Source organism: Balaenoptera musculus, chromosome 3, assembly GCF_009873245.2.
Source record: "Balaenoptera musculus isolate JJ_BM4_2016_0621 chromosome 3, mBalMus1.pri.v3, whole genome shotgun sequence".
Taxonomy (NCBI): domain Eukaryota; kingdom Metazoa; phylum Chordata; class Mammalia; order Artiodactyla; family Balaenopteridae; genus Balaenoptera; species Balaenoptera musculus.
The window spans coordinates 9,163,910-9,185,126 of record NC_045787.1 but is presented as its reverse complement, the minus strand read 5'-3'; the positions used below and the strand labels follow the sequence as shown (position 1 = coordinate 9,185,126).

Sequence of the window (21,217 nt, the reverse complement as noted above, 5' to 3'; positions counted from 1 at the left end):
TACCTCTAAGTCTGACATCACCCCTGAAATTCCAGTTTTCAGGTTCTGCTTTATTCTCTCTCTTTTCTTTCATGTCCAGCAGGCATCTCTAACCCAGCACATCCCAGATGGCAGTACTGATCTCGCTTCCTAAAGCCACTCCTCTTCCAGTGGTCCCCTGTCTCAGTAAGTGACATCTCCGGCCCCCGTTGTTCACACCAGCAGCATCGGGGTCAGGCTTCATTCCTCTCTCCCACACCCAGTAGCCGAGTCATCAGTAAATCCAACTTAGATGCAAAATCTGCGCCTTGCTCACCACCAGCCCACACCCAAGCCAGGGTCATCTCTCCCTCCCTCTAGTGGAATAGCTCCTTAACTAGTCTCCCCATTTCTGTTCTACTCTCCCCAGACTGTCCTAGACACTCAGAAGGCTTCTTGTCTTCCTGGTCCCCCTTGCTCACTCCCCTTCAGTCACAGAAACTTTCTGCTGTGCTCACATCAGCCAAGCACTTTCCCACCCCAGGGTCTTCACCTCTGCTCTTCCCTTGGCTCGGAAACCCCAACCTGTGTCTTCAGTGTCTGGCTTCTTGTCATCTGCCAGGTCTCTGCCGCAACGTTAACTGTTCCCAGAGCGCTTGCCCAACCACACGCCGTCAAATAGCATCTCAATCCCCTCAGCTTACTTCCAAGGACTTATCAATATGCCACATGTTTTTATTGACGTGTAGTTGATTTACAATGTCTCAGGTGTACAGCAAAGTGATTCAGTTATATATATATATATATGTGTGTATTCTTTTTCAGATTATTTTCACTTATAGGTTATTATAAGATATTGAATATAGTTCCCTGTGCTCTACAGTAGGTCCCTGTTGTTTATCTGTTTTATAAACAGTAGTGTGTATCTGTCAATCCCAAACTCCTAATTTATCCCTCCCCCCTTCCCCTTTGGTAACCGTAAGTTTGTTTTCTATGTCTGTGAGTCTGTTTCTGTTTCGTAAATAAGTTCACTTGTATCAGTTTTTTTAGATTCCACATATAAGTAATATCATATGATATTTGTCTTTCTCTGTCTGACTTACTTAGTATGAGAATCATCTCTAGGTCCATCCATGTTGCTGCAAATGGCACTATTTCATTCTTTTTTATAGCTGAGTAGTATACATACATTGTATGTATGTGTGTGTGTGTGTGTGTATATATATATATATATATATATATATATATATATATATATATATATATGTATGTATACATACCACATCTTCTTTATCCATTCATCTGTCGATGGACGTTTAGGTTGCTTCCATGTCTTGGCTAATGTAAATAGTGCTGCTATGAATGTTGGGGTGCATGTATCTTTTCAAATTAGAGTTTTCATCTTTTCAGTATGCCACATTTTAGTGTTGACATGAGTCTTCACTTGTTTACTGTTTGACTTTGGGCGGCCCATTAACTTTCTAAGGCTCAGATTCTTCCTCTGTAAAATGGAGCTAATAATAGTATCCAGCCCATGGGATTGTTGAGAAAATCTTGCCATGGAGTAAATACTCAATAAGCACTAGGTAGTAGCTTTTATAATAGCATACTTCTAATTTTGGCTTTATCCTACGGGTCAAATAGAACAGGAATAATGAGAATTACATAATGAAAGACACAAATATTGAAATGGGTTTAAATTCTGTTCTTTGTTAACTTTCGTCCATTTATGTTTGCAATGATTCTTTATAGAGAATTAAGTCCCTTAAAAAGGTGAGAAAATGAAAAAACCAAAAGAGTTAAAAATGGTTGCCTCTGTGAAGCAGGAACTGGGAGTGGAGCAGGTGTCTGCTTTTCCTTGATAATGTCAGTACTCTTTGACATCTTGCTTTGAGAAAACTAAACTTGAATTAAAGAAGAAAAAAGACTGAAAGGAAATACTGTGACATCTCAACAGAAGTTCTCTGGGGAGGAGGAGAGTGGAATTGTTGGCTATTTTTATTTTCTTCTTTATGCTTTCTAAATTCAAAAAATGATCCATAATGTATTTATATGGCTTTCATGATGAAAAATGGTATATATGCTTTTCCTATATTAACCAGATGTTAGAAGGCTAATGGAGGATTGATTGGTAGGAGGCATTTTGAATATGCTCTACATTGAAAAATATAATTCCTGGGGCAAATCAGAGAACGTAGCAACCTGGGTGTGCATACTTGGCAACAGTCATGCTGAAGGCCTTGAGCTGGTGGGGACGGGGCATTTGAGGCAGAGAAGGACCTTGAAACCATGTAAGGGAGATAAACGGGAAGGGACGAAGGGAAGGGACGATGCTTCCCGGCATTCTGATGACTAACAGATTGGTCCCGAGGAAAGAAGAGTAAACACTTCGGAAAACTTGGAGGTGGTTGAAAAGAGAGCCAGACAGAGCTGGAGCGAGGCAGGCAAAAAATAGAGTTTCAGGCTCGTTCTGAGCAGCATGTTTTCATTTAAATACAGTCTTCAGGCCAAAGCAGGTTTGCAAAGAGACCACTTATCTCACAGCTGGGGAGGAAAGCAAGCACTAAGGGCAGGCCCTCCCCGAGTCAGGCTGTCTGGAGGGAGCAGGGGGTGGGTCTCACTTGTCACTCCTCTCTGTTGACCTGGATGATGGAGGAGCAGAGATCTGAGATCTCTCCTGACAGACTGGAGAAATGTTTTGCAAATTCCAGCGCTTGGAACGTCCAAATGTGAGGAGGTGAGGCATCTCTCTGCCTTCCCCAGTTAATAGGAGCTGCTGTCTATTGCAGGATGGATGGTCACAATATCACTTCGTAGCCTCATCTTCAACCATCGAGAGGGATCGGCAAAGACCCTACTCCTCGTCCCGCACACCCTCCATCTCCCCTGTGCGCGTGTCTCCCAACAACCGCTCAGGTAAGAGGGGCCCCGGGCCAGCGGCTGCTTCTCTTGGATCCAAGGCCCCCCTCCCCGACCCCTTAGCTGACCCCACAGACAGGAGGGCCATCCCGACTGGGACATTTGCTAGAAATATCAAATGAATCTGTTTTCTTTTTATAGTGGTGGTGACTTTGTTTCATACATACACAGACTCAGAACAAACATCTTTCTAACAGGTTTCTAACAACCTCTAACAGGTGTCACAGGCATGAAATGCACATCCTGGACCTGCATTTAGGGAGGAATAGGAATATATAAAACCACCAAGTGTTTGCAAGTCAGGGTTTTCCATGGACGTTTTACCCACTTAAGATAGTTTAGGTTGCATTTTATTGCTTAGATTTGGGATAACAGAGTAGGGGAGAGAGGGTGTGCTCTCTCCTCCTTGAGAATGACCTACGTTTGAAAACTGTCGTTGAGGCTTTCGTTACTGTTCCGTACCTGATTTGCTTTTTATTATTACCTGTAAACCAGCAGATAAATCATTTCATATATTCATATTACAATCAACTGTAACTTTTAAATCATTCAATTTAATTTTTTCTAATTTTATTTCATTCTTTCTTTTGAATTTTTTTATCAAAGTATAGTTGATGTACAATATTATGTAAGTTACAGGTGTCCAATACGATTCACAATTTTTAAAGGTTATACTCCATTTATAGTTACTGTACAATATTAGCTGTGTTCCCTGTGTTGCACAGTATATCCTCATAGCTTATTTTATACGTAATAGTTTATACTTCCTAATCCCCTACTGCTATATTGCCCCTCTCCCCTTGTCTCATTCTTATTAGATTTGGAACTAACTTCTCTTATCTCCTTGTAAAGATACCTTATTTTTACACCCTTTTTCAGTGACATTATGTAATGCCAAGGATTAAAGACATAATTAAAGGCAAAATATGAGCACACTGTTAGTATATACGTGATATAGATTTTATTGTTCTTTTATTCAATGTGTAATAAATAATTTTACATGGGCGAATGCACACACGCACAGATAGAGGCTTTTATTTAAGGAAAGTTTCTCCTTGCTCTTCACTGCCCTCCTCCTGCTGAGGAAACTATATTTTCTGGAACTGAGTCTCAAGGGCATGGTACGGAGCACTCCCCAGCAGGGTGGCCCCCCTGCCCTTGAGGATGTTTGTCGTAAAACTTTACGCCATACTTTACTGTCATAACGATGGGGAGAATCGGAAATGAATGGGGAATATTTGACTGAAATAAGTTCCCCTCTCCCAGCCCCGTGAAAACTTATATTTTTAGCGCGGTGTTATCGCTTCTAACGTTTAGCCCCACGCTGAACGAGAATTAGGAAGCCCCGTGTAACTGGAGAAACTTCCACCTGCCTCAGAAGCATGGAGGTGGCCTTCTACACATGTTATTTTCACAGTTCTTAAAAAGATAAAGAACAGTGAGTCTTGGAAGCTAAAGGACAGTGTCTTTAAGAGCTCTAATTATGAAGAACCAATCAGTGTCAGGAAGATGGAATAATATAACAGATTGGAAGGCGCCCAGAAAGAGAAGCAGCGCCTTACAGGAGGTCAGCATCCCAGGGATGCAGGTGGGGCACTTCCTGGTGGTTCCCAGGCAAGGCACTTCGAAGACACCTCATAAACGCTTGTTGGCGTGTTGTGATTTTTCCAGGAGTATCCTCCTGGTTTACTGGAGACTCGGACCACTGTGTGTGAGGTCTCAGGAGATAATTACACACTTGACATAGTTTAATAAACCCCACCATCTGTGCAATATCGGATTCTCATTTTAAAAGCTTTGGTCAAGAGGCTGCAAAATATTGTCCCTTCACGATTGCCTGGCAGTGACTCATAAAAGGCCATTCTTTATGCAGAAGACCTAGGAGCAAGGGCAGGAGGGGACTCTCCCCAGAGAGGAAGATGGAGAGAGAAGAAAGGAGATGGGGCAGAGGTGGAGGGGGTGAGCGAGACGCAGCAGCCCGTGTTCTGAGAACACTCAGGAACTGGACCCAGAGCCCAGTTGAGTTACGTGGAGCAATTGCAGGTTTCTTCCCTGCCTTCCCATTGGATTTACACCCAGAGATTCTGGTGCAACTGGCTGGGGGGCATGTTCAAGCATCAATGTATCTTTAAGTATTCTAGGTAACTAATTCTGATGGTCAGCTAGGATTGGAAATCTCTGAGGGTTTCAAGATCTCAGCAGTGAGCCTTGATTTTATTTGACAGGTCTGAGAGGTGGGTAGGGGGCCTTTCAGGAAAGGATGGGCAAAGGCCCCCTCTGTTACCTTCCCAGCGCTTGGCTAAGACATCCACTGAGCCGTCTTCTGGTTTCACTTCCTCACCCAATGAAGAGCTCCTCAACTTCAGAAAGTGTGCTGAGACTCGTGTTTTTGTCCCCCGTGTCTAGCACGGGGCTTTGCACATAGAAGATACTAAGTTTGGTGAAATGAATCAAGTGACTCAGATAGGCAACAAGCAGGCCCAGTAGGCTGGAGCTGGGGGACCCTGCAGAGGGTGTGAACGAACAGCTGAAAGATAAACTGAGGCTTGATTGGGGAGGGGCTTGGACACTAGTGAAGGAAAATGAGCTTTATCCTAAAACTCGGAGTTCCCCAGAGATTCACCAGGCATGCTTGCTAAATTTAGATTCCTAGGCCCAACTGAAAATTCAGATTCACAAGGTCCAGGGTTGGGTTTTGTGATCCCCAGGTTCTCAGGTGAGTCTTAAGGTTAAACAAGCTTACGAAGCACTGCCCTCAGGCATGGAAGCTGGGGAAGGCTCTGGGACGGAAGAGTAGCATGGCTGCACTCAGAATGGGTGAGACGCAATTGACTAAGCTCGGGATGCGAGTGGCCTCATTGAGGAGCATGGAGACCAATGTGAGGTCAGCCCATAGGATGGGCGCACGGTAGCTGCCTTAGCGCCGGCACACACACTTGACCTCCACTTCTCCCAGCACATCTCTGCACTGGCAGGGCGGCTTAGTTGCTCGCAATCCATCCTATCTTTAAAGAAAACTAAACCTCTTTTTGTTTGCTTCCTTAAGTCCAAGTTCAGCTTTTCCTCTGTTCTGGGCCCAGTTTGTTAAAGAATCGTGGAATTCCTAAGGGAATCCTCTAATCACAGCCCATCACTGAAGACATGAAGACACAAACGGTTGACAGGGCTCAGTCCCCAGGTCCGACAGGCAGCGAGGGACCAGGGTGCAAGGTGTGTGGGGGAGATTGTTAGGGGCGTTTGAGATGGAGCAAGGACCCCCATCAGGAGACAGGTGCTCTCACGCCACACCCCCAGCCCAGCCCCCAGGCTGATGGAGAAGACCTCGGTGGGTGGGGCTCTACTGGTCCCCCCACATCATCCTCTGCCTTCCTTTAGGGCCGTTTCTGCGTGAAACGTGTTTAAGTAAAAGCTCATCTGATTTAATCAGGGATTCTTCAATATCAGTAATCGCTCCTCTGAAACACATCTAATTTTTTCAAAGGAAGGAAGGAAGAAGAAAAGAAAGGAGGGAGGGGAAAAAAAGGAAAAGAAAAAAGAAAGAAAAAGCAACCAAGACGGATCTCATTCTTGAAACTGTCCTTGAGCAGGTCACATCCCCACGAGGATGTCTCTGTAGGGAAGATGCTCCCGGGATATAGGCCTTAATTCCCTGCCTCCAAGTTGAGTGTCCCCTTAACTCTAAAGCACCAAGTGACATGGAATGAGGGAAGGGGGAAAGACAAGAACCAAAAGAACAAAAATAAAAATCGACAGGTCCACGTACACATACTGACCTGTGTTGAGCCAGGTGCATTTATGACTTTACCTGTTTGTGTGAAAAGCTATACGTGCTGTGGAATGAGACACAGAAAGTCATCCTTCCAATTTCTTTATGTAGCAAGTGCCCCAGCTTCACCTCGAGAAATGATCAGCCTCAAAGAAAGGAAAACAGACTATGAGTCCACTGGCAGCAACGCCACTTACCACGGAACTAAAGGAGAACACACTTCCAGGAAAGACACCATGACAGGTGAGCTTGGCTGTGCACGGTTCCTCTGCAGAGTTGGTGACAGGACCTGGGACCGGGCAGAGGGCTGGGACATCAGGCTTCAGCTGTGCTTGGCAGCGCTGCAGGACTTGAGAGCTTGATAGCGAAGATTCCCAGGGATTGGCCATGAGGAGATGAAGCTGGAGGTATAAAAACGGAGCATCTTATTCCTGGAATAGCTAAGAGAAAATGCTCTCTGCACAAGTTTTTTCTTCTGTCTTTTTTTCCCTACCCCTTTCCTTCTCACTTGCCCAGTTCGTGATATTTTCTCAAATTAGAGAGCGAGGTCACCATAGATTTCTTCTTCGTTGGCATAACCCAAGATGGTGGGCCAAGCTTTGCCCATTAGGATGGGGAAGAGAGAGAGGATAAGAAAAGGAAGGGAGGGAAGGGGAAGGGATGGGAGAGAAGCAGAGGAAGAGAGGATTTCAGGGAAACCCACAGAACTGCTGTGGGCGTTTTCCCCTCTTGACATGAAACCACTCTCTGGCCATGACAAACTCCAGGAAGATTCATCAGAACCACTGACCTCAGTTTCCCTAGGGAGGCATTGATCTTTCATGCCCTTCGTCCTTCACTCCCCCAGTCACACCCATTGGCTCATCAGCTGGGACTCTGTGGAGGCCAAAATTGGTGCCGTTGCCCCCCAGCGCGCCCGGGCCAGCCTGCCTCGTGGCCAGCCTTGACTCAACTCTCCTCTTACTCTGTACCACTCTCCTTGGGGTGGGGCTTGATGTCCTCATTCATCGTCCCCTCCAGGCTCCCCCCACACCTCCCTCCTGCCCCGGTTTGCTCCTCGTCCAGGAGCACGATTTGGCGGTATTGATGGGGGGGCAGGGCGGCGGGGGTTATGCCTTGAAAGCAGAGCTGCCAGGACCATCAGGATCTCTAACCAGCGATTCCACACTCTTCTTTGCCACGTGGATGTGGAGATGGGCCCCTCCTGAAAACAGACCATAGGGACTTCAAAAGAACAGGGTCAGATTAGGGCATTCATAAAACTGCAGTACAAGGGTGCAATCCTAAACAGACACTGAGACCCTCTTATTCAGAAGAATCTTAAAAGCCTGTGGTAAGTCTCCCTGATATTATTTAGGTGTAGACCTGCAGGGAAACAGAATAGACAAATTGGATGATTTATTGACATGTCTTTTGGACCCAGGACATCTAAGATAAATTTTTCTCGTGGTAACTGTATTTACCCCAGAGGCCATGGTTTCCATGGTAACTCTCCCCGGCTGCAGAATGGAAAGCCTCATAAACGGATGCTCGTGGTACCCAGCCCAGCTCAGCGCTCTGCCTCCACGTACACACTCCACCAGGGAACGCCTCACCCTCATGCCTGACAGTTCCCTGAATGGAGAACTGAACGCATGGCGTAGGACATACCTTCTTTTTTTTTTTTTTGGCTGTGCCCTGCAGCATGTGGGAGCTTAGTTCCCCGACCAGGGATTGAACCCACACCCGCTGCACTGGAAGTGCAGAGTCTTAAGCATTGAACCGCCAGGGAAGTCCAACATAGGACGTACCTTCTGATTCTTGTTCTCTGGTTCTTTTTTTCCCCAAAAGTGTTGTCCCCTGTTGTAGATGAGCATGAACAAAGAAGTTCATGAGTCTGAATGCCAAGTCCCTAGAGTTGAGATATTCAGTGGAGAATCTAATTTGTACTGATTACTCCAGAGCAGTGGTGACACCAAATTCACGTGACCCCTTCGTTTTTCGATTATTATCGCCCTAGGTAGCCACAACATCAGCAGGCAGGGATAACAAAGTGAGACTATAATTACAAGAATAATTGTGAAATCGACTGCACTGTTATTATTTAAGTTGATCTTTTCTCTTTAACTCTCTTGGCCGGTAGAATCATTCAAAAGGTTTTTCACTGTGGGTGTGTTTGTGTTGAAGTAGTTCCAGTGGTACACGATCCTGGTCTGCACACGTCAGAAAATAAAAAATAAAATCTAATATGTTTCTAGATGTTTAATCTTCCTAGAAAATGGCAGGGATCTTGAAAACTGCAGCATTGAGATATATGTAACTTTTCAAACTTATTTAGAGGCTTAAACGCTTTGCTCTAACTTACTTAAAAATGCAGTTCAAAACTACACTGTCAATCATGTAGCAAGCCTAGAAGAACATGAGGTCATTATTGAATAATATGTTTATACAAGAAGATTCCCTTTAAGCCAACAAGTACTAGGTAAAAGTTAGTTATTAGCATCACAGTGATGTCGATGGTGATGGAGGAGGTGGGGGCAGTGTTGGTGGTGAGACTGGTGGGTGTGTTTGTCCGTGTCTACGATGGTGTGAGTAGCTCCCCAGCCAAGCCGGGTGGAAATCAACATTTCATGTAGGGATGGAAATGATGAATTGCCAACCTCTGTTCTGCTTCCCTTTAGCAAATGTCCATCATTCCAGCGTTTACTGGCAGATCAGATTTCTTGGGACCTCCATATCCGAAGCAGTACTTTTTCTCATTCACCAATAAATCCAGCGGGCATTTAAAGTTCAGTGCATTGAAAAAACATCTGAAAAACGGCCGTCTTCCTTGTTTCTAAGGCATCAGGAGATGTCTTATACCATTTCCCCCACAGGAAACATTCCCTTTGCTGTGGGAAACGTCACCCTCAAAATGCAACACGCAAAAGCTTTGAAGTGAAAAGCAGTTCCTTGCCTGGGTCATCATCTCCTCTCCTGAGCTCTCAGAAATAAAGATCCATCTGGGTTTATATTCCAGGCTTCCCCTCCACTCGCCTTCTCTGTATTCATTTTCTAGCTTAGACGTCTCTTAAAATGTGTTCTCTCCTTACTGTTTCTCTGCCTCTGAGGAGCCCTCAGAAAGCCAAAGGCAGCTGTTCATTCAGGCATGCAGCACTGTTACAGCTATTTCTCGCGGTCATGATTCCCTAGGAGCGTTACGTGCTCAGAAGCACGCATCAGAGGAGGGCTGTGTGATCCCAGCAGCTACACAGCCTGACTTTAAAATTCACCCGGGGATTTTGCCCTCCCACCTGAGCTTCCCAAATACCTTAACATCCAGTGGTCGATTCTGTTTCTGTCAGTATCTCTCTTATGCCTTTTAAAGCTGCTCTAATCTTCAATCTATTGATATAGTTGGAAATTGGGGCCTATAAAAGAAAAAGAAAGGCATTTCCCTATGAGTTGACTCTTTGCTCAGACACGTACATGGCAGAGCACCTGTGAAGACATGTGCTTCATGTATCTAGAGAGGCCACAAGTTCAATGTCAGCTACACAGTCTCCTTTAAACGGGTGAAGTGTGCCAAAGGGCAGGAGGAAAGAACTTCCAGGAGAAACATCTTCAGCTTGGAAGCCACAAGCACAACGGGGAGGGAGGCCAAGGCTATAAACATGCACGTTCTACCAAAAACAAAAAATGCATTTTATTCTGAGTAATAGAAAAAAATTTTCACCTTGTCCTTGGAGTAACATTTTCCATCAGCAGCTTATAGCTCTGAAGGCAGACTTTTCTAAGGTTTAGTCAATCATTCATTCACTCAGCAAAAATGCACTCCCTCTGTGAGCATCCCTCAAGGCCAGGCACTGTCCCAGATGCTGGGGCAGCCTACAAAGGTGGCGGGACAGACGGATCTCTGTCCTCATGGAGCTTCTTATCTCCTAGGTGAAGGGAGGTAATACACAAGGTAAACATGAAACAAACTCACTAACAAGGTAATAGCACTTGGTGTTGAGTGTGATGGCGGAAATAAGTGGGGTAATGAGATAGAGGGCCCCAGGTGGGCAGGGTAACTTTAACTAACATGGTCAAGGAGGAGACGTTTGAGCTGAAACCCGAATATCAACAAGGAGAGGTAGTCCAGAGTCTGGGGCAAGCAAGTTCCAGGGAGAAGCATCAGGAAGTCCAACATCCCTGATGCAAAATAAATTTGGATGCTCAAGCCAGGAAGGAGGGCCAGCACAGCTCCCTGAACTGTGGGAAGAAGAGCAGGAAATTCTGCAGGAAGTCAGGCCGGGACCAGATCACACGGAGCCTCGAAGACCATAATGGGAGCTCAGCTTTTACCATAATCACAGCGGGCAGGGCATTGAGTGACATAATCCGGTCTGTCTAGCATGATGATCGCTCAGGTGATGGGAACAGGGTGGATGGAGGAGCAGGTTGGGCAGAGTGGAAGCCGGGCCGTTGAGAAGGATGCCGTAGCGGTGGTCCAGGCGAGGGACGGTGGTTTCCGCAGTGATGCAGAGACAGGAGTGATGGGCGTTCAACCAGAGAGTCTATCAGAGTGGTCTTTAAAATGGGAAGTGGGCTCTTAGCTCTCACATTCTAAGCAGAATTTCCCAAGAAGAGTTTTATTGCACAGCTATTATGTGCTTTTAGTAATAAACATGGGTGGAATGATAGATTATACTGACTTGGTGGTCTGTATCTCTGAGAGAATAGATGGTGTGTCATCCTATTTCATGATCCCATAGATACTGGAAGCAAAAGATAAATTTTTCTTGATATCTAGAGTGTTTTAGATACCCGCTGACACTCGACAGACAACGTTTTCCAGAGCTTTCTTAAACCAGGACCTTTTAGCAGCTATGAGGGGAGTCTTGCCCTGGGCCCTTCCGCTAGGCCTGTGACAGCAGCCTCAAGGGCCCCAGGTGAGGGGGCCGGCAAGTGGGCATCTTGCCCAGGACTTTGGAAGCTGCTGGCAACCGGAGGAGACCTTCCTTCCTTTTGTCTAGAACACAGGCTGGTCACAAGACAGGGTGGGGGTCTTCCGTCTCTGTGTTGAACAGGACTCCGAAGCCGCAGCCGCCCAGATGCGCAGGGCAAAGGCGGGTGGTGCTTCCCGCCCATCCTTCAGGCCGTTGAGAAATGAGCTGTCTCAAAGATGATCAAGCACTTCCGTGAGCTCAAGTTAGAAATTTCATTCCTGTCATTTCCCAGCTAAAAACTAAGCGGCCGATCCAGATTCCTGCATGCTTCAGTGCAGGTGACAAGCTTTTATTATCTGCCAGTTTTCACCAGAAAACAAGGCCATAGAACTGGCAAGATGACCATCTGTTTGATGCACCTGCCTTGACCCTGTCTGCAAGCTGAATGTTATTGCAAGAGGCTGACGTGCAACGGGGATTTTACAGAATAACTGTTCTTCTTTCTTAATATCTGTATGTAAAATGAAGTGTTCAGGGCTAACGAATTTCTTCCATCTGGAATGATCCATGAGACACCAAGCTTTGTCAGGGCAAAACTGGCCTCGATAACCATCATTCCTCATTTGAAGTCTGGCGTTCTGTGCTAATACTTTTGTTTCTCTTTTGCTTTCAGCTCAAAATACTGGAATTTCAACTTTGTATAGGAATTCATATGGTGCGCCCGCTGAAGACATTAAACATAACCAGGTAAAAGAGAGGTAGCACGTTGGTGTTCGTTTCTCCCTTCGACTCCTGTGAAATATCTTGGAAGTGTAAAAAATAAGTTAGTTTCTATTTAACATGCATAAAAAATGGAAAAAGAAAATAATGGTCCCCGCTGCTGTCCGCCCACGTGGGACACAGCACACACGTGGGTGGTGGCAGTCGCAAGGGCAGCCTCAGATTTGAGAGCAATCTTTTTTTTTTTTTTGGCTGCATCAGGTCTTAGTTACGGCAAGTGTAAGATGCTGGTTACTAGACAAATTGTCTAATTACTAGACATGGATTAAGTAGGTCCTGTAACCCAGCCAATTCTTATTCGGAAGAAAGCATTCATTACACGTGACAGTTACCAATAAAATAGACACATCAAGTTCAATGTAAACAACTGAATAGAAGGCATGGTGTTATGCCTCGCCGCTCAGGCTAGTGGGGGGACCAGCAACAAAGGCATCCCTTCCTAACAAGGGAGCTTGTTAGAAACACAGAAGAGCTGTTTCTCTGGCCCCTAACCCGTTCAGGGTCTTCTGTATCAGAGCTGCATTTTATCAAGGTGTCTAGGTGATTCGTGTGGATGTTGAAGTTTGAAGGAACCCTGGCTGGTAGATACTTAAAGAATCCATCTGCGTTTGTGCGTGTGTTTTATTTAGCAGATATTCGTTGCAGGCTCGTTTTCTCTCTGGTTCTGCGGGGAACTAGAAAAGCAAGAAGGCGCCGCCTCTGCTCCTTTATTGATGAATAACCTCACCCTTTTCTTTCCCCATGGTGGTCATCACAGAAAGACTGACATTCTTTATAACTCTTGGCTACTGGTAATCGTTTCCGGAACTGGCTTCTGCTGATGCTGTAGATTCCTGCCATGTGTCATGAAAATAGTACTGAAAAGATAAACCTGAAAGCTGTTTGCTTGATCACAGTAACCAGATGAAAGTAAACATGGAAGGGAAATGTGTGTTTTTGATCAGTTCTCACCACCCAGCAGGGCAGCATCTTTGAAGAGGAAAGGGACTCCCTTCCAGCAGGTAGAATGTCTGGTGCAAGACCGTTTCTAAGGGAAGAAGGAGTAGGACACAGTTCTGGTCTTTGCTAAAAGCAAAGAAGTCAGTGAACAAATAAAGAGGGGCATGAGTTCTAGACAAGAGGTCACCAGGGGTGGCCGCCAACTATTTCTAGATCAACATGCCTACCCAAGCATAAAGGAAAATGGAAATGCCATCTCTATTTATGGAAATCGATGCTTTTTCTTTCAGCAAATATCAGGTACAGTGAGCCAGTGGTCTCCAGCTCTTAAAGATATTTGTCAGGATGTGATAGGACCCTGGTTTTGCATCCAAGAGCATAAGATCAGTCTTCAGCTTCTATAGGTCAAGAGAAGCTCCTCATCAGAATCAGCCTGTTCTACATCAGCCTTTATCTCCAGGGAATCCCACTATTGTTGGCAATGAAGAAACACCCTGGTGTGGCCCAGGGGTCCTTGGCATCGCACAGTGTGGCTTCAGTAGGTTCCAGCAGACTGCTTGCAATCTAGATTTAGAGGACAGTCCACAATGGTTCTAAGAGGCACATTCTTTTCACCCAAGCCTATTCTGAGCATTTAAGAAAATTGGAATTAATGCACTAAGATGGCATCCCTGCCCCAAGAGAGTGAGCACAGCCTATTGTATGCAGCCTTTTGCCCAGGAGGCCCTAGAATGAACTCGACTCAACCTCGGTGTGAAACATCAAGGCCACGGTGTCTCAGGTGGACGTACTGAAACTCAGTCTGGATGGAGAGCAAGCTCTGAGGCACTTGTCAGCACAGGCGAGATGTTGCAGGCCGGGCCCCAGCAGAGCTGAGTCCTGTGGCCGTAGCTCAGTGCCATCATTATTCCCTGAGCTGGTCCAGCCGAGGGAAGGGGGCAATTGGACTGTTAACTCCATTCTAATATCAAGCAACATTTTTGAAATGTCCACCAAAGAGAGTTGTTTTTTACCTAAAAAGAAATTTCCAAGAAAATCATTATGACACTCCAGTGACTTGAGAAAATAATAAAGCTTTTACTTATTTTGGACTCTTATCAGAATACACTTTGACTTTGCTTACAGCCTTCCCTCTTGGGAATTCAGTAAAGGAAGACCATCCTAACCATCCAAAAAAGTTGGCCATTTGGTCCTCTTCCAGATGGGTGGTTCTGGAGATGACCTCGTAAACAGCATCCATGATTTGCATTTTCTGCCCATGTGAGCCTGGTTGGTTATCACAGATGGCTTTTGTTTTTGGAACTTTTCTGGGCTAAAAGCCACCTCACAACCTCGTAGCTAGTAAGTGGCCAGCTTGAAAAATTTAACCGGGAGGGATGTGCTGGCAACCTCGTAGCTAGTAAATGGCCAGCTTGAAAAATTTAACCGGGAGGGATGTGCTGGGGTCCATTCAGCTTCGGTGTCAAAGCTGGGCCTCATGAGCTTTGCAGAGGAGTCTTGACAGAGATTCATCTTAGAGAAGAAGTGATTCACCGAGGGAAACTAGTTTCAGGGGGATCTCTGGGACGAGGCAAAAGACAATGAGATATGAAAATAAGGCAACGGCCCTGGATGCGTGGCCAAGCAAGGGAGGGGCCGGGGCAGGAGCTGGGAGGTGGGCTTCCCCTGACTCAGCAGAGAAGCAGCCAGGGAGCCTCTCAGCTGGGGCACAACCCACGGGACTACCTGCCACTCCAGTTTCGAATCAGTGAATTCCGAGCGTAAGGACTCCTAGAAGAAACAACCATGAGTGTGAAATAAGATTTGTGATCCTTGGTTTTATGTTTGGGGTCACAGATATTATTTTAAGAGTTAAGTACTCAAACCCTTCAAAACCCCTGCTGAGCTTCTATCAGCCCATCCCATACTTATAAAGAGAAACAGCATATTCAACCGTATCCCGCTGGCAATAGGATTTTTGTTCATAAACTAGAAACGAAGGGTTTTGGTGTTTTGCTGACTGGTTTTCAAATTATTACTGACAACAATAAAAATGGCATCTTGAGTTCCTCAGTCTGGCTGCCAGGTGGGCAGGCAAGTAAGATTATCCCCAGAGCTGAGGAAATTGGGATTCAAGTAGGGTCAGGTTTCGCCCCCAGTCACCTGAAGAAGCTAGGAAGAGGCAAAGACTCCAGCCTGGTTCTTCTGTCCTCTTGTCCCATGTGCCCTCCTGTATACCACTGGTTCTCAAATTTGAGGGTGAGTTAGGATCCCCTGGAAGACTGTTACACACAGATTACTGGGCCCCAACCCCAGATGTTCTGATTCAGTAGGTCTGGGATGGAGCCCAATAATTTGTGCCCCTAACGAGTTCCTGGTCTTGGGACCACACTTTGAGAAGCACTGATCTTCACCACGGCCTCATTCATTGTATAATAACGCCCTGAGTCTTCAGCTTTCACTGCGCAGTGGACTTTGAAGGTCTGTAGTGGGCGGCTATTTCCCTTGTGTTAGGAATACATTCAATTTGTGGGCGAACTCAGTGAGGAATACAAAGAAGTCTCCTATCAGTGTGCTGGGATGGGAGGTGGAGAAGGAGCATGTCCTTCATTATTTAAACTAAACACTCTGCTGCTGAGGAACACTTTCAGCAAGGATGGCTTTGTGGGGGCAGGATCCACAGGACAGAGCACTGAGAGCGTGGACCCCAGTGGCGCCCACGTGAGCCAGCTGGTGGCACCTTCCCTTCCCAGAGAGGACGCTGCCTTAAGCAGAGCAGACAACAACCTCAAGCTCCTTGGATGTGCCAGGGCTCCTCTGGACCACAACAGACTCAGATTCAGAATACACCAGTGTGGCATATGAGCATCATTCCGCCTCCTTTACAGAAGTCTGGCTTGTCCACACTGTGTGATGTTTAAAAAAAAAAAAAAAAAGCATTTATTTTAGCTCCTCTATGGGGAAGGCTGGTATTGGGGAGCATTTCACCTGCCTAATCTTGAACACTGTCAGATAGTCTCTTAAAGTAAATGACAAAATACAGCCAACATACCTCCGTGGTGAATGCATCTCACCAGCTGACATCCATACCACTGGGCCAGGGAGCAAATTTAATCCCTTCAAACACAGCTGTGCCACCATCAGCTGTTCCGGGTGGTTCGTTCACACAAATTCTCCGAACTGCAGAACTCAACCTGAGAAGGGGTTGATATGGGACCTTATGAACAATACAAACGAACTGAAGAAGGTAACTCCTGATATAAGAGACTAAAATAAGCTTGTGCTCAACCCAAAAATGTCCACCAGCCAGAGAGAACATAGCAGCAGTAAGAAATTTGAAACAGGCTGTGCCAGAAAAGAAAAAAAAAAAAAGAAAGAAAGAAAGAAGCAGCCACCGTGGAGGAGGGCCACGAGCCTCGTGAGTAGCTTCCCCTGAAGACCTCCCAAGCTCTAGCGCTGCCCCTCCGCTGGTTACTGAGACCAGCACAGAGAAGTCAGGCCTCATCTTGGTTTCCTTTGTCCATGGCCCCCCTTCTCATCACAGGGTCTGGAGTCAACTCAGTGAGGCTGCCCGCCCCCCGAGGTGGAGCCAGCTCGTCTCAACTGAGACTGTGCTCCTGTCTCGGAGAGAACATGGACTTTGGAGTCAGCCAGGTGTGCATTCAAATCCCAGCCTCACCCCACCACGAGCCATGGCATCCTGCACAAGTTTCTTATCTTCTCTGACCTTCAGTTTCTTCATCTATAAATCGGGAATTGGATGGATAAATGGATGGATGGGAAGGAAGGAAGGAAGGGAGGAAGGAGGGAAGGAAGGAAGGAAGGAAGGAACGGAGGAGGGAGGGAGAAATTGAGAGAGAGGAAGGGTGGAGGGAGGGAAGGAGATAGATTAGATAGATAAATAGGTAGATGATAGATGGATAAATGGATGGATGGATAGATATACACAGACATAAACATGCATCCATATATGTACACATACATGCATATACAAGAGTAAACAAAGAAGAATTTGTTAAATGTTGAAGATAGGGCCCACTGAAATAGAACCAGTAAATTCTAGTTCCCTCCTTGTGTAATTTTTCCAAACCTCCCAACTCTAATCCTTTGTATGCTCCACACTTGGGTAGCAGCACCGGGTTGGAGTGGAGAAGTTCCACGTAGCGCTCAGCTCTTCAAAGACCAACAAAGGGCACCTTAGCCTATCCCAGTGATCAGGTAGACGTGGTCTTAGCAATGTGTAATTGCAGATGTTGAAGTTCCAAATGTCCCCCTCATGCCCAGGCTCTTAGGCTAACACACATTTACGCTCTGAGGACTTTCACAGGTAGACAGAAACCTCATTCATTCAGCTGCCACTATCTGGAAGTGTGAGGCCTCCTGGATGGCAGCTATGATGAAGTTCACCACTTCTTTGAAGAGCAGGTCGATTACTAATGTAAATCAATTACATATAAAAGAGGGAGTTTCGCTTACTTGAGAGAAGAGTTACGGGCAGGCCATTAGAAGCATTCATTCACACACAACGTGCTAATTACAAATCATTATCTATTAAAACTAAGACCAATTTCTAGAGGATGTTTCCATGCTGAACCTTAGTTAAATTAGTAGGGAATTACCGAGTCCACTGGCAGGTGATCAAACTGTGCTTCTTTAGGAGTGTTCCATCGTTCCCCCCAGACCTCCCGCACAATCATTGCACTCGAGGAGCTTTGTGGATGCCATTATGCAGTGGCTGTGGGGATGGCCCTTCCCCCATGCCTTGCGGGTATCCTCACTTTGGGAGCGTGATGCTTAGGAAGGGACCCCAGAGGCAGTGGGAAGGGGATAGCTAGGCCCTGACGTATAAATGCTAATTATCAGCCTATGAACACTGTCTGTTTTACTGTCCTTAAAGCCAAGCGGAGGGAACTAACTCTAGACTTCACGTATCCCGAAGAATCCTGTGGTCCCTTTAGCCCCTGAAGGCCCCCTGCATCAGACAGTAACCTGCAGAGAACAGGAATGGAAACGGGGAGCACTGAGGTGGGCTGGGGGGTATGGGACAAGTCTGACGACCCCTCTCCCCTAACCAAAGTCTTCATAATCCCACATTATTTTCGAGTCCCATCAATTCTTAATTGAACCAAGTTAGGAAATGGTTTGGTTCTCCAGAGCATAGAGTATTTGAAGTGGATTCCCTCTTCTTCTTACTTGCTTCTCTGTATCCTTCTAAGGCTGTGGTACCTGGTCATATAGGCAGGTGTGATGGAATGGCCCTATTACCGAGAAGCCTCCATCCTCCAGAGAGGTATTGATCACAGCAGCCCTCCGAGCTGGCAGGAAGATGCCGAAGTGACCATTAGACCTTGTACATCTTCACTTTCTCTTTGTCTGGGATTACAGCACCCAGGCGTGATGGAGAAAATGCAGGAAAGATGAATATAAATTACGTGTGTTCTGTAGTGTCTAGTGTATACCTCTTTAATTTGAAAAAGGTTAACTAGTAAAATAGTTCACCTGTCATGGCAGTTTTGGCAATTTCTCAAAAAGTGAAACATAGAATTACCATCAGATCCAACAATTCCACTTCTTGGTACATACCCCCAAAAAATTGAAAGCAGGGACTCAAACAGATACTGGTGCACCCACGTTCACAGCAGCGTTATTCACAATAGTCAAAGGGTGGAAATAACACAAGTGTCCATCAGTGGATAAATGGATAAACAAATGTGGTCTCGCCATACAATGGAATATTATTTAGCCTTGAAAAGGAAGGAAATTCTGTCACATGCTACAACATGGATAAACCTTGAGGACATTATGTTAAGTGAAAGAAGGCAGACCCAAAAGGACAAATACTCTATTATTCCACTTCTATGAGGTACCTAGAGTAGTGAAGTTCGTAGAGATGGAAAATAGAACAGCGGTTGCCACAAGCTGCGAAAAGAGAGGGGGATGGGGACTTAAGCTTAATGGATGCAGAGTTTTTATTTGCGATGATGAAAAAGTTATGAAAATGGATAGTGGTGACGGTGGCACAGACGACGAAGGTACTTAATGCCACTGAATTACACACAAAACGATTAAAATGGTCCATTTTATGTTATGTATACTTTACCATAATAATAATTAAAAAAAAAAAAAGATTACCTAGAATGCTAGCGCATGGACTCAGGAACCAACTTTAAAAAGGAAAGTCCATCAGGAGAAGCTCGATGCTGGTGTCTGCGTGGAGGAGTTTGGAGCCTTGACTTTGAGAGAGGGTTGAGCGCATCGGCGGCGGGGGAGGACGGGTCAAGGGCAAACGCGCTAACCCAGGTGGACCTTCTTTTCTGGGCAGGTGTCAGCACAGCCAGTCCCACAGGAGCCCAGCAGAAAAGACTACGAGACCTACCAGCCGTTTCCGAATTCCACGAGAAACTACGACGAGTCCTTCTTCGAGGACCAGGTCCACCACCGCCCTCCGGCCAGCGAGTACATGCACCTGGGACTCAAGTCCACGGGCAACTACGTCGACTTCTACTCCGCTGCCCGTCCCTACAGTGAACTGAACTATGAAACGAGCCACTACCCCGCGTCCCCCGACTCCTGGGTGTGAGGCAGCCGGCACCGGGAACAGTGCATGTGCATGCAGACCACAGACATTGCTATTTTTCTTTTCCCCTGCAAATTTAGTTTGTTAAAGCCTGTTCCATAGGAAGGCTGGGATAACCAGTAAGGAAACATTAAGAGCTATTTTAGAAAGCTAAATGAATCGAACGTTAACTTGAAAGTCAATAGGAAGTGATCCTCAATCTGACCTTGTACAACACCTTTCTAGTGCGGGCTGGAGAGTCTAAAAAGTGCTTTCCACTGAATGTGGCTGAAAGCACAGAAGGCGGTCGGGGTGACGGTTGTAAGCACAGAGGCGTGTGGTTCACACACTTCAGAGGGACGGCTTCTCACGCTTTGTTTACTCTCTTCATCCGTTGTGATTCTAGGCTTCAAGTTGCACTGGGGTTCCTCTGTACAGCAAGATGTTTCTTGCCCTTTGTTAATGCATTGTTGTAAAGTATTTGATGTACATTACAGATTAAAGAAGAAAAGCGCATTGTGTATATTACACCAATGCTGCGGCGTTTCCTCATCTATGGTTCTAAATATTGCTTCAATTTCAAACTTTTGAAAGATGTATGGATTTCCAGTTTTTCTTTTCTTTCTCGCAGTATGTTTTAACAGAAAAATGGGAAAAAAAGGAATATTTAGCAGTATTGTTCGTTCTGATATGTGAATTTGTTTGTGGCAACTAAGCAAGGCATTCAGCAGTTTCTGACAATTAACATCCATCATTCCACACTCCTTGTCAACAAAGTGCTTTTTCACTGCCTAAAATTTTAGATGTAGATATTTGAAATAGATTTTTTCATTTATACCAGTTTTCTTTATGATGATACAGTGTTAAAAGAAAATAAATTACAATTGATCTGTCATCCATATTTGCTAAGAATGTCTATTTCCAAGGACCTATCTTACCAAACACACATTCTTGCTCGTGTGTCTGTGCGTGTGTGGGTGTGTGTCCACGTATGTATAAAAATGACCTGTGTGAGATTTTATTTGGATAGAAGCTATTTCATTTGCTGTTCATCTTGTGCAAACTTTGTTTTTGGTTTTTAGTATGAATGTACATCAGCTGTTCCTTTTGTACTCTATCTATACTTCTGACCATCTAGTGACTCAGGATATTAGGCCAGTGGAGGTAAAGTTATAGGATTTTCACACATTCGCACATTCTTGGATACCAACCCTTTCTACGGGCCCATTTCCTTCCATGTTTCATGCCCTCAGAACATGATAAACCATGGCCAACTCAATAATTTCACTTTGGAGCCAATTACTTGAAATAGCCACAGAAAATGTAAACTGCTCGCCTTATTCCCCCCAAACTTTTTTGTTCATGTGGCAGGGAGCAGTAGACAATTATGGTTTAGATTATTAAAATTGAACTTGAAGCTAATGGTAGAAT

The 21,217-nt window shown here is 45.5% G+C and overlaps 1 protein-coding gene across 4 annotated transcripts in view; it reads left to right on the top strand.

Annotated features, from left to right (window-relative positions):
* The window catches only part of CTNND2 (catenin delta 2), a 930,783-nt gene extending 910,102 nt beyond the window's left edge, over positions 1 to 20,681 (top strand). For all 4 annotated transcript variants that reach the window (XM_036848145.1, XM_036848147.1, XM_036848146.1 and 1 more), the window contains 4 exons: positions 2,748 to 2,874; positions 6,755 to 6,886; positions 12,206 to 12,279; positions 19,553 to 20,681. In XM_036848145.1, the coding sequence (XP_036704040.1) occupies positions 2,748 to 2,874; positions 6,755 to 6,886; positions 12,206 to 12,279; positions 19,553 to 19,810 (591 nt within the window). In that variant the 3' untranslated portion in view covers positions 19,811 to 20,681. The remainder of the gene's footprint in view (positions 1 to 2,747; positions 2,875 to 6,754; positions 6,887 to 12,205; positions 12,280 to 19,552) is intronic.
* Positions 20,682 to 21,217: the final 536 nt, after the last annotated feature.